At 38.5% G+C, this 13,160-nt stretch overlaps 2 protein-coding genes across 2 annotated transcripts; one reads left to right on the plus strand and one right to left on the minus strand.

Moving 5' to 3' along the window:
- The first annotated feature begins 86 nt into the window (after nt 1-86).
- Nucleotides 87-4,710, plus strand: brf2 (BRF2 RNA polymerase III transcription initiation factor subunit). Its single transcript, XM_044334391.1, has 4 exons — nt 87-393; nt 2,076-2,135; nt 2,257-2,578; nt 3,107-4,710. The coding sequence occupies exons 1-4, from the start codon at nt 246-248 to the stop codon at nt 3,924-3,926; spliced, it is 1,350 nt and encodes a 449-aa protein (XP_044190326.1). The 5' UTR covers nt 87-245; the 3' UTR covers nt 3,927-4,710.
- A 142-nt stretch (nt 4,711-4,852) lies between these two features.
- LOC122968879 (prolactin-releasing peptide receptor-like) lies at nt 4,853-10,216 on the minus strand. The gene is made up of 2 exons (XM_044334392.1): nt 9,768-10,216; nt 4,853-7,860 (listed from the first exon to the last, which is right to left on the minus strand). Exons 1-2 carry the CDS (start codon nt 10,214-10,216, stop codon nt 7,227-7,229), a joined length of 1,083 nt encoding a protein of 360 aa, XP_044190327.1. The 3' UTR covers nt 4,853-7,226.
- Nucleotides 10,217-13,160: the final 2,944 nt, after the last annotated feature.

Consider the following 13,160-nt stretch of genomic DNA (forward strand, 5'->3'; position numbering starts at 1 on the left):
AAAAAGAAGGAAAGAATGGATTAATGTATTACAGCACCAAGCGGAACCTGTCGAATGTTGTATCTACACGGACACATTTCGGAGCGGCGACAACAACGTTCATTGGTCGTTCAACAGCTGTTTACAGTGTTTCAAGATGGGCTCCGTTCTATCGCAGGTGTTCCGACTTAATTGAACACCTGTTTTGCTGTGTTGTTGTCTTTAGTTGTCTGTCCGGGCAGCAGCAGCAGATTTATTTCGGGAATATGTCTAGCGCGGGGTTGAGGTGCCCGGGCTGCGGCTCGTCAAACATCGTCGATGATGATTTGTACTCTCAGGCGCAGCTGGTGTGTGTGGACTGCGGCTCGGTGGTGTCTGAAGGAGCGCTGGCCAATGACCCGGTCGGAGGCTCAGGTATGAACAGTCTGGCCGTGTGGCAAAACAAGCGACGTCTGTCCGGTGTTTCGGTTTAACGAGTGACCGTGTTACTGGCGACTTTCAGCCGGATGCGTCGTGGTTGCTCGTAGTGACGGTGTTACATCGTATTTGGTTACCCGTCAGATTGATCTGCAGTGTTGGAAGAAGTACTCAGATCCTTTACTTAAGTAAAAGTATCATTACCACAATGTCTCACAAGTTGACCAGCTTTTCGTCTGTTTAACTTGTCTGGAAATGTGAACGCTTTAATTGTTGGCGACACCATTTAATTTACATAATGTCAGACAAAAAAGTACCAGATGAATATATGTACTGTACTGGGCATTCAATATAAGAGCATTTTAAGGCTTTCTATGTGTCCTGTTCGTGTTTTCAACAACTGCTATCACTATGACAACCGCTCACGCACTCGGCTGAAAGTCACCAGTTAACACGGTCACTCCTTAAACCGAAACACCGGTTAAACGTTCCAGATGAAATGACTAAAGGACAAGTTTACCCAAATCATAAAACATGTTTTCTCACTTATCCTCGCAGACAGTTATGATTTTATTTACACAGTGCTTTGAGATATTCTATTAAACAATATCAACGACGTGATTATTATGAATAAGCCACAGACGTCACCTCACTGTGAATATTTTTCATTGCAACTACTTCCTGTTGTGGAAATGTTGAATTTTGAGACAGCCTATAGGCTAGCTGTCCGATGATCTGAGAGCAGCAGAAAGTATGAATACACTTTCTTTACACTTTATCTTAAAACATACCTCTTTAGCTTATTTAAAATGTTGTTTGGTCATTATTGGTTGTATTATTTCAGTTTTCTTGTTTCTATTTGTGTGCATCAGTCTCTTTTTTTGTATATATACTGTCTTACTTATGTTATGCTTATATGAGCTTGTCAGTCATGTAAAAAGTATTTTGAATTGTGCTAACCTCTAGGGAACATGCTAAAGAAAAAAAGTTTTATTTTTCAATGCTATAAGCACAAGGCAAATCTGTGATTTATGATACTGAGCTATACGAATAAAAATTGACCTCAATTGACTTGAAATTCCATTCACCTCCATTTTATTGGGGTGGAGGCAGATATCTTCTCAAAAGCTGGGGAAGTCTAAAACCATTGATTGATGTTTTCAGTTGAGTCCTGCTCTTTAATGAATAATCCATGCTGCTTGTGTCAGGTCACTGGAATGAGCAGTGATTCTTTGTGAAGGATAGTTTCTGTGATAAGAGAGCAGTTAGCTTGTAGCTGAAATGACCTGCAGTTCATTGAAAAAGCAGAGAAACCAGAGTGTATTTAGACATTTTAACTTTTAATCTTTATGTTTGCTGTGCTGCTGATTGCTGAACTGACTACCTATTAACTCACCAGGCCACAGCACAGAGTCTCCAGCTGGCTAATGTGTGTTCAATATTGGAATTAAGTGGAACTGTGGAAAACATAATGAAACACTGTGGGACAATATTAGTTTCTTCTTTGTATTTTGGTTTTGGCAACATTTAAATGACATGGTTAAGATTAAGATAGCGTTTCTAATCTTGATAAGATTACACGCAGGTGTCTACAAGTTGATGTAAAACAGTAAGGTTTCAGTGTTTCTATCTCAGCAACCCTCTTATCACATTTTGCCTTAACTCTGTGCGTTTTACAGTCGTCAGCTACAGCCGAACAACAGCTGTGACCAAGAAGCCGTGTATGAACCTGATAAAAGGTGAGATCTTCCCTCAAAGGGGAGCTTTTGCTTGTTAGAGATATTATTACATATTACCTCCTCTCTATCCCCGCTGATCCCGCTGCTCTCACATGCACATGCTCATGCACTATCTCTACAGGTCTGCAGCATCTGAAAGCCCTATGCCGGACTCTCAGGGTCCACGATGAAATCTTGGATCTCTCACAGACCTTTTATAACCGGGCCTATCAGCATGAAACTTTCATCAGAGTGAGCCTCCAGAAGAAAGAAATCCTTGCTGGTTGCTGTGTGCTTGTAAGCTGCAGACTGCTCAATTGGCCCATTACCATGGGAACCATCAGCTGCCTGCTGGATGCCGACCCAATGGTGGTGGGTGCCATCTATCAAGAGATGGTCAAGATCCTTAACATTGAGGCTCCTATCGTCAACGTCACAGATGTAATGGAGGCCCACAGTCAGGAGTAAGTAAAGAACAGTGGTCTGAATGTTTTTGTTTGCTTACCAGCAATGACATTTTTTGTATAATAACAAAACAATAACAAAAGTTAGACTGATGAATCAGATTTTTAACAAAAAGACTAACTGGTAATTTAACTAATCTTACAGCCTGTTGAAGATTTTTTGTGACTTAGGCCTACAAGAAATTGTCCTTTTTATTATTTACTAATTTTCATTAGTGGACAGGAATGATCATTTAGTTGATTTTGGTTTAATTAAAATAGAAGTAAAATAAAAGTTAATCTGTCTGAAATAAAACATTGGCATCTCCCTGCACTGTTTGTACTTTGGCATTTAAAAATTTTGAAAAACTCAGACTTGAGCAGCTCTCCCAATTGACCTAATTGGACTAATTTAACATGAATAATGTCTACTAGGCAGAAAAAAGAACAGATACACTCTTAGACATATTCATCCAGACTCTGTGTAGCCTTTATCCTAAAAGATGTGAAGATTATGTCTATGTTTTTGAGTGTTTTTCTCTCTGTCAGATACAAAATTAGCTCGCTTCACGTTCCTGAAGAATTTGCTGAGAACTCCAAGGACCTGACCAAACGTGCCGTGGCCCTGGTGGAGCTAGCAGCAGATTCCTGGATCGTGACCGGCCGTAAGCCCATCCCCATTATGATGGCGTCAGTCTTTTTAGCTTGGCAGTCCTTGAATCCCAACAAGCAACGTCTCAAATTCTCTCTGGAGAAATTCTGTCAGTTAGCCAAAGTGAATAAGAACAAGTCTGCTTTGAAGAGAATAACTGAGATAAAGGAGGTACTGTGTAAGCTGGGTAAGGAGATCCCCTGGGTCAGGGAAGCGGTGACGCCAGATAATGTTGTTCGACAGGTGGAGGACATTCTGATGAACAGGTATGCACTGCTACGGAGGGCTCTGAGAACCCATGAGGTTACTCTGCTGGCAGAGTGTCAGGCCGGCTGTGAGGACTCCCAAATCTCTGAGCTTGTAGATCAGTCTCTGAAAACGTCCTCTGTGAAAGAATGTGAACCGAATGCTGAAAGGGCTGAGCATCCAGGAGATGGAGATGGTAATCCATGCACAATGTCTGGGCCGCACAGTGACACAGGCACTCAGGAGAGCCAAGATCCAGCACAAAACTGGGGGAAGAGAGTGTTGTTTGCTCCCCCATGTGTGATTCATGCTAAGAAAAGGAGAGTGGAGCAGCCAGAGCTCAGGGATGTAACTGGTTATGAGGAAATCTCTGACAGTGAAATTGACTCTTACATTCGCACTCCTCAGGAAGCCCGAGACTTTGCTCTGACACAGAAGATGTTGTACTTGTCTGAGAATGAGAAATCATAATGCGGTCAATTATGGTTACGTATCAAGACCAGTGTTTACTTCCTTGGTTATTTGATATGTAAGGAAAACATATCTTTTTTTTAAGCTTAAAGCACTCTCTATTTTAGGAGCATTACAAAAAGGATGCAGTTTTTTTCACCTCTGTAAGACTTATTGAGATCATAAGAGATTACACAACTTTCTTAAAATTAAGTTTTAGCATGTCCAAGTAACAGAATGTATGTATTAACTATTTTTCTGCTTATACTCAGTTAACCTTCAAAATCCTTGAAATGAAATTGTTTAATGGTTACAAAATTATTGGTCACACCACATGATGTGCAATCAGCAAAAAACACAGTATGAGAATCCCTACTGAACATTTAGGCTTAACCCTAACATGAAAGTGCCTGCTATTAAATCATTTACTATGTTCACAATGTGGAATGTCTGGGACATTTAATGGGTTTTCACATTTATAGCAACTCTTTCCTTTTTAAATAGGCCTTTTCCACTGACGACATGTGGACACGTCACAGTAGGAAAAGCATAAGTGTAAATAATAAACTTAATTAGGATTAATTCCATCTATCTGCTTTGGTTTCAGGGTCCTGGTATTGTGCATGAGAGGAAATGATCTAATGTTGCAAGTTGCTGCCTGCATGTTGTAAATTTGGTGAAATGGGCCCTGGAGTCTGGCTTTTCTGTTTGTGTAGCAGGATGCCATAAGGCGCAGTGTGACTGTCTGCTCTAACTATGATAAAAATGTATATTTTTTTATTAAAGATTTGCTTTGCTGTATGAAAATAAGGGCTCCAGCTACGTAAGCAGATGATGGAATAATATTTCCTTGAAAGGGGCACCATCATAACAAAGATTTTAAAATAGAAAATTTCTTCCTTTTGGTTTCTGACTTTTTTTTTTTTTTAAAGGAGAACACAGGATGAGGGATTTATAGAGCATATGTATGTATACTCTAGTAGACAAAAAATAGTTTAATTTCAGTTGGACTTTAAGAAATATCATATCAACCTGTGGTGTAACTTCTCCATTATTTGTTACAGAAAATGTCAGTATGCTTGTCTGAATATAAGTATGGAGTTCTAGATTCACATCAGCCCCTGGGTTTTTATTAAGTTTAATATTTTATTTTGTTTCAGAAAGTACTGAGCTTGCTTTTGGAAGATGATCTAAGATCATGATTTAATGTCATAGAACACAAAGAATATTGTATGCAGCCGGCACAGGATCCAGAGCCGAAATGAAATACAGAAACTGACGTAAGATGTTGCTGCCTTATACTTTTCATCAGAGATAAAAATGCAGTAAATAGACACAGAACGGTGTCTATTTACTGCACAGCATTGTGTCTATTTGGCTGCATAACTGTAAAAATTTCATTCAGCTTTAGAAAGTGATGTCATTTTTGGCAAGCACCAAGTGTGCTAAAATGATCAAAGAGATCAATAAATTATCACCTTGTTTCAATGTCCTTAACAGGCCTAGTTGATATGCAGAAAACACTTCCATCTTCCCTGTTATTTAATTAGCATATTCAGCGGTGCAGCCGCACTCTGACCAAGTTCAGTATAATTTCATTTGTTCCACATCCATCATGCAGTCACACTGATCTTAAGCAGAGAAGTTATTTGGTTTTTTTATTCACAATTTTCCACTGTGTGTGTTCATAGAGTAGAACAGGCTACACATCAAACGATACTTTTGTTACATGTCTCACTACAAATCATATACACAATTCACTAACAGTTATTTTAAGATTATAAGACACCTTACATGCACCCAAAACCATTAAGTAACTGAGTCCCTTCATATCAGAAAATGACAAGTAAGTTTTACATCTACTGTAGAAAAAGTGAAGTTTAATCATTCTAGTGACAGTAGCACTTCAAACTTGTTGACCTTGAGTTATCACTGTTGCAAAGATAAATTTGTCCCGTTCGCCTGCAGGATGAAGACAAATATGCACACAGAGCATACAGAACAAAAGACATGATAGTTTTAATGCACAATAAATAATGGAAAATAGAATGAAGACAATGAAAACAGACAGCCTGTAATGAGTTTTTGAGAACATCCTCATTATTTTAGGACTACTAAATGTGTTCCCTTTTATTCCACATAAATCAATATTGCACTATTCATATCAAATGTGAAGAGGCAATAGAAACTACAGAAAGCAAAGAACACATGAAAAGCAACAGAGAGCCAGCCACACCAATACAATGGTTTCCTTTTTTTGTACAGCCATTACATAATGCTATCAGAAATAATTTGATCAATTATGTATTAAGGTGCATATTCATGACCTACAGGCTTTAAAAAAATTAAACCCTAGGGGGAGCAAGTTCATGAATTTAATTGATTCCACTGGGCTCCATATAGGAGCACCACACAACGATTAGTTCTGACACCAGTTCCCTGGTGGAAACAACCTCTGCAATGACTATTGAAATAACACAATGAACCAATGCTCTCATTTTCTCTTCATATCCAATACAGCTGCACTTTGCTCCCCTGCACTACCCTGAGCTAGCTTTTTCAAATATTTATCTGCATTCATCTGTTGCCATTAAGGTCTCATCTCACATTTTCAGCATTACAGGACAGATATAACATGAAGGTACAGTAGTACATATGTGCAATTTCATAGATTTCAAACATTCACACATCTCCACACAGTTTTCTCTCATTTTCTGTTTTCATTGGAATATTTCATTTACAAAGCATGAAATTAATAGTGAACATTTATCTTTTAGCCTGGCTGGTAGTACTTGCTCCAGTAGCAGTGCTGGTCAAAGGACGGGCAACCTTTAATAATGGTGTTCCAGAGAGAGATATCTCAACAACTACTGGCTTGATTGGTTTGGGAGGTTGAATGATGAATGTTCATGGTTGCCAGGGGACGAAAGTCAAAAACATACTGTGCTGTTCTTGACCCTCTTCAGATGGTATTGACCCCCCCTGACCTTTCATCTAACACCACCATCATGTGAAGGTTTCCCTTGACCAATGTTTGTATCTGTTCATATTATATCTCAAACTCTAATGACTGGATTACTATGAACACCTTCATGCTCCCCAGAGGACTGACCTCACTCCAAGAGCCACCCTTGACCAATAGATCATCTTTGTACACAACATAGGTAATTAGTGGATTGCCATGAACTTTTCTGTAGATGTTGTTAGTGGCCAGAGGATAAACACCATTCATTTGGTGACACACCAAAGTTTCCACTTGTATTCAAGATGAATCAGGAACTTACAGTTCAATAACAACAAAGGATCCTCTTCACCAGGTTATCACAGGACCACACTGGCAGCACAGTGATTGGCAGGCACTCCAATGCGACGATTGCACTTGAACATCTTCCTCAACTCGGTGCGGAAGCGGTCATGTAGCCATGCATACAGGAAGGGGTTACAACAAGACGAGCTCATGGCACACAGGTGGCACAGCAGCTGGATAAGCAAAAAGTAGCGCTTGTTGATGATGTGAATGTCAATGTCTCGCAGCACATTGAATACATGAATAGGAAGCCAGCACACTGCAAAGGCTGACACCAAAAGTGCAACCAAGCGAAAGATCTTTCTCTTACGAGCTTGCTGAGCACCCGTCTGACCTTGTGTCCTGTTGCCTGGAGCGACACATTTCTTCAGCTTGACAGTGATGCAGAGATAAGAGACAAAGACAGCAGACAATGGCAGAACATATGTGATCAGCAGGGTGCTGTACGCATAAGCACGTCTCTCTGTCTCTTGACCCAACCAGAACTCCTCACAGATGGTGAAGCCTTCCTCTTTGAACTCTACATGATAGGTGTGGATCACTGCAGGAGCTACCAGCCCACAAGACAGCAGCCAGATTCCAGTGAGGACAGAGGCGCAGGTAGCCACAGATGTACGTTTCTTCAGGGGGTGCACTGTCGCATAATATCTGCAATAAAATGGAAAAGAAAGAGTTGTACTTAATAATAAGGGTGAAAAAAACCCTCATGCTTAATGCATGACTAATCATGATTTCATGTATGAATTAATGCATTTATCATGAACTCCTGCAGCATAAAATTAATAAAGGTTCATCACTATTACAGTTGTTCATGTGATTACTTGCTTTATAAATGTTAAATTAGTTAATTAGCTTTAAAGGATGGGTTCACAATTTTTCAAGTCTGTCTTAAAACAACAGTCAGTTGCCCAAATGAACATTGAAATAGGCTTTTCTTGCCATAATCATTCCTCTTGTTCATAATGACCATTAGATCCCTTTATAATGTACTTACAATATAAGAGATGGGTGATATAATCCACAAGCCTCCTTCCATGCAGAAATGTATTTGAATGTTTATCTGCAGTCAATATGAAGCTTCAGCCATCTGAGTTAGTCAAATAAAGTCTTCCAGTCTTCAAAATCTTCCACAGTCACAGTCTTTTTAGTAAAAAATTCTCTTCGTGTCTTGACTGACTTTTCTGTTCAGCTGCAGTAAAAAGATTCTAACAAAAAGAAGGACTTTGGCACTAAAAAGAAAAATATCCACTTAAGTACATTTTTGCACAAAAGGAGGGCTGTGGATTTTGTCACCCATCCCCTACATTGTAAGTGCATTATGTAGGGATCTCTTAATGGTCTGTATGAACAGGACAAATGATTACAGCAAGTAAAACTTGTTTCAATGTTCATTTTGGCACCTGACTGTTGTTTTAAGACAGACTTGAAAAACTGTGAAGCAGAAGCTCAGACCAGCGCGTTTCTTAAGCCTCTTTAAAATAAAACTGTAATATGAGACAACCAGAAACATTTAGAGAGAAACAGCAGACAATTTTAACATACACCTGTGTCATTTGAAAAGAAAAGAGAGGAAAATCATTTACATTTGTAACTTTTGACATTGATCAGAGGTTTACACAACAAAAAGAAAGTGGAGCAGTAATTTTACGTGAAAGCAAAGCCAAGGTAAGTTTTCACGTGGTGCTGAAAAGCTTCAATTAATGCTGCTGTCGTCAGCACTGGAGGGAGACAAATCAACAGTTCGAGAGCAAAACTGCAGAAGGCGGCTTTGCTGTAGATGTGAGTTTTTTGTACAGCGAGCAGCAGAGAGTCTTTGGATCTCAGGGGTCTAATGGGAGACATTTCTTCACAGCACATGTCTGATTCTTCTGTCTGTGTGCAAAGTACAAAACAGGATAATTGGATCTTGGTCAGCTCCTATCAGGTACACATTGCTGCAAGCTCAAACTCTTTGGTCTCTGTTTATACATTCTGAAATGGAGTCATCTTCTAAAATCCTGCAGCTGTGTTAATTAATCTATGAATTAACTTGCTAATTAAAGTTTCTAATTTATTGTACAGTCACATGAGCTAATAAAGCCTTCATCACTGATTAATATTAAGCTGGTGGAGTCAAAGTTACATCATGTATTGATGCATGCGCTGAATCATGATGTGTAATATTTTAGCCATGCATTTATTAAGAATGAGCCCTTTTTTTAAAGTGTTGCTATTGCAAGTACACACTGATTAATCAGTCCATCTCCACACCTAATTTCTTAATTACTACAAATGGGATATCATTTTCTGATTGTCTCATTTCTGTCAATTACACACCACTCATATTTGAAATGGTGTTTGAAATGTGAAGCAAATGCATGAATATAGAGAGGGAATTCACTTTATTTTATTTGACCATTATCTAACCAGGGCAGTCTCCTGAGATATAAATCTGTTTTGCAAGTGAGCTCTGCCAAAGTGGCAGCACAAACACCACTGAAGGAAGGAGATGATGAAGGACAAAACAGGCAAAGAAAAAAATTGATCTGAGTGGCATTTCAGAGAGATTCACCCACCTGTCAACAGCAATAGCTGTGAGCGTGAAGACTGAAACATAGACTGTGACAGGTTGGATGAGAAACACCAGATAACACATTGAGCAGCCAAAAACCCAACCGTGAGGGTTGAAGGCGTAGGCGAGAGTGAAGGGGACACACGTCACGCACATAAGCATGTCAGAGAAGGCCAAGTTTCCTATGAAGAAGTTGGTGACATTGTGCATCTTGCGGGTACGGCAGATGACGTAGAGGAGCAGGTAGTTCCCAAAGACGCCCACCACTACCACCAGCACGTAACAGGGGATGATGAGAGGCTTGAACGTCTGCAGCAGTGCCACATCTGCAAACTGGGAGCTGCGGTTGGTGGAGCTGTTCTGCACGGCAACCTCGTAAATGTGTCCATCTGTCTGTTCTCCAGCCACAGATGGCTGTGTGCTTCCAGACAAGCCACTGTGATTACCCTCCATGGCAGCAAAGCTCAATCTGTCACTGTCCAAAATGTTTAAAAAAAAGCAGTTTTTCAGCTGTTTTAGCAGAACTTTAACAACTTTTCTTGAGGTCAGATGTCTAACAAAGCAGAGTATTCAGTCCAAGGATACATGCAAAATTAAAACAGCATTCTACTGGCAATAGGTCATGACATTTACAAAATGGGAGACCATTATTGACTAACTATGCTTTTACCAGCGCCAATACATTCTCACACTAAAAGGCAAAAAGCACATTATTAAAGGGTTTATCATTATAAATGCATTTGAATGTGAGGGGCTAAGATGAGCAGCAGAACATTGTGCATCCTCCACTGAAATATGCATATGGAAAATGTCAAATCACAGGGTTGTGTCTGCATTTAAAGGACATACTGTATTAGTGTGATTACTGACCAGCTGACTGTTTTTTAGCACTTTGCAGCATCAGTAGAATAATTCCACAACATGAATGAAGGGCTGGATTTTGATACTTTTATATGTATATATAGATATATAAATATATATACTTGCTGGTCGTCGTCAGAGTAACACAGTGAAGAATGAATTGGAGAAGATTAAAGGAAGGGGGATTTGTAGCATAACTTTGCCTTTGGCATGGGATTTCTAGATATTAAATCACCAGTGCAAAATCACTTCAAAGCTTTATGTTGAACATTGAAGCCGTCTTTCATGATATGATGACTGGAATTTGACTTAAAATGTCTTATCAATCAATATCTTGCAGGAAGGACAGCCTTTAAATTATTATTGTCTTAGTTTGACTGAGTGGAAGGCATGAGGCTGCTTTCCCGTGAAGGTCTCTTTCCTTAGGTCTGATATCGCTTTTGTACAACAATAAAGAATAAATGTAACCTCTTATCAAGTGAAGATAATGTGAATTTTTGCTGCTTTGTGTTTTCAAGGATTCCATTAGTGACGATAACATATTTTTGTAGGTTGTAGGATAAGATGCATACATATTTTCACCATTATTACATACAAATACATTATATATGAGCAGGTTAAAGCAAAGTGATTCTGAAACATGTCTTACTGCTTTAAATTGTATCATCCTTTATGTAATGTGTCTTACTGAATCAGGTTAATGAATTAAAACTACAGGTTGTGGACAAAATAACAGAAACATCTTACATGTAATAGTTCTGCAGTTAAAATCTGTTTTATTAAGCTCATATTGTTTGTTTTCATTGTGATTTTGTGATAACTCACTATACCTGTTGCTTACATTAAGAGTCATTTAGTCAGTGTCGGTGAGGGGCTACCTGTGACCACGGTTCATCTCTTTGCTGATGTGATTTCCATATGTTTTGCACATAATTACATCACAACTTTTTAAACCTTTTCACCTCACTGCTTTGCATAATTTGGCATCGTTTGCCACTATCGCATCGACAGTAATTGTCTGGCCTTTCTATAGCTCTTATGCTGCTGTGAGGTTTCTCAGGTGACTCACCTTTTTCCATGTTTAATTAACTTACTTATTACTGACTACTAATAGGAATATTCATGAATAGTGTGGAAGTGTGATTTTACTGAACAGTAATCAGGGTTTTTGTTTTGTGCTTGCTGGCTTTAATTGATTTTCTTAAATTATCCCATGGGGATAAAAATGTTTGTGTTTCAGACTAGTATTACATTATCTACTGTATAAATATTGTACCACATTAACATACACAGTAAGTACAGAAATCTACGGTAAAATTTGCAGTGTTTTCTTATTAACTGTATACGACTATCATTTGAAAGGAAATTATGAATTATGCATTGCCACACATGGTATGTAGGAAAGAGCTTACACTTATATGTAGAGAACATTATCTCTGATGCGTAGTTATTAAAAAGATGCTGACTTAAATCTCTTCAGAGATTACACTCAGATATGAAATGTTCAGATCTTCAGCCTCATAAATAAAATGAGGACTCTCCTTTTAAAACTGAAACTTGTTACACCTATGAGCTCAAACCAGATGGCACAGTATTTTACCAATCTGGATGTTACAGTGCAGAAAAATCTATATTTTTAAAAGGCGCATACCGCATAACCGCAACGTCCATGACTGAACTCCCAGCCAGGGGACCTGTGTTGCATGTCATAACCCCCCCCCTCTCTCTATCTCTCCCTAGCTCCCTGTCTCTGCCTCACTGTCTGTCAAATAAAAGCAAAAACCTTAAAAAAAAAAAAAAAAGATCTTATAAAACAAAAAACAGAGCAATGAGAAACAACATGCAGTATTTGTCTTTTTTTTGTTTTCCCTCCCTTTAGGATAAATTTGTACATGTTCACAGATCAGATTCTTAACCATCCCGAATCATTTGAATACTGAATTTAACACTTTTTTCAACATATATCTCATACAATATAATTTGGATAGTCTGACTTGATCAGTGAAGTCTTGATAACGACCTTTGGATTATAATGTCAAGAGGTCTTACGTAACAGAGCTCTGGCACATAAGGCTGTTAGCCCCAACCGATATATACCTCAACACTCATTTATTTAAAAAAGAAAAAGAAAGGGGGGGTTGAAATAGATATGAATATACTGGTTATGCAAATAAATCCTCGATAATTACATAATATCAGCTCAAACTATGTTGCCTGCATTACATGCATAGGAGGAAACTGTGACCTTTCTGAAGTGAATATTTCACTCATTAAAATTTGGATTGTAATGGATGATGAACATATAAAATACAAGGATCATAATGTGTAACTTGCAACTATTTAGACTATTTTCATTACTTTTTAAATGAAGGATTTTAACCCATTCATTTTTCTATTCTATTATTTTCTATTCTATTTTGTTTTGTTTTGTTTTGTTTTGTCTTGGGGAAAAGATGATGCCAATACTGTACCTATGACAAGAGGCTAGCAAAAATCTAAATAAAGAAACATACAAACAAATACAGATAAAAGTAGT

Source organism: Thunnus albacares, chromosome 18 (assembly GCF_914725855.1).
Source record: "Thunnus albacares chromosome 18, fThuAlb1.1, whole genome shotgun sequence".
In the NCBI taxonomy this organism is placed as follows: domain Eukaryota; kingdom Metazoa; phylum Chordata; class Actinopteri; order Scombriformes; family Scombridae; genus Thunnus; species Thunnus albacares.

What these genes read in the sequence shown, in the direction of transcription:
- LOC122968879 (XM_044334392.1), bottom strand. Translation starts at nt 10,216, where the DNA reads ATGGAGGGTAATCACAGTGGCTTGTCTGGAAGCACACAGCCATCTGTG. An exon ending in ACAGCTATTGCTGTTGACAG is followed by an intron (nt 7,861 to 9,767) that starts GTGGGTGAATCT and finishes ATTTTATTGCAG; the next exon opens with ATATTATGCGACAGTGCACC.
- brf2 (XM_044334391.1), top strand. Translation starts at nt 246, where the DNA reads ATGTCTAGCGCGGGGTTGAGGTGCCCGGGCTGCGGCTCGTCAAACATC. An exon ending in TGACCCGGTCGGAGGCTCAG is followed by an intron (nt 394 to 2,075) that starts GTATGAACAGTC and finishes TGCGTTTTACAG; the next exon opens with TCGTCAGCTACAGCCGAACA. An exon ending in ATGGAGGCCCACAGTCAGGA is followed by an intron (nt 2,579 to 3,106) that starts GTAAGTAAAGAA and finishes TCTCTCTGTCAG; the next exon opens with ATACAAAATTAGCTCGCTTC.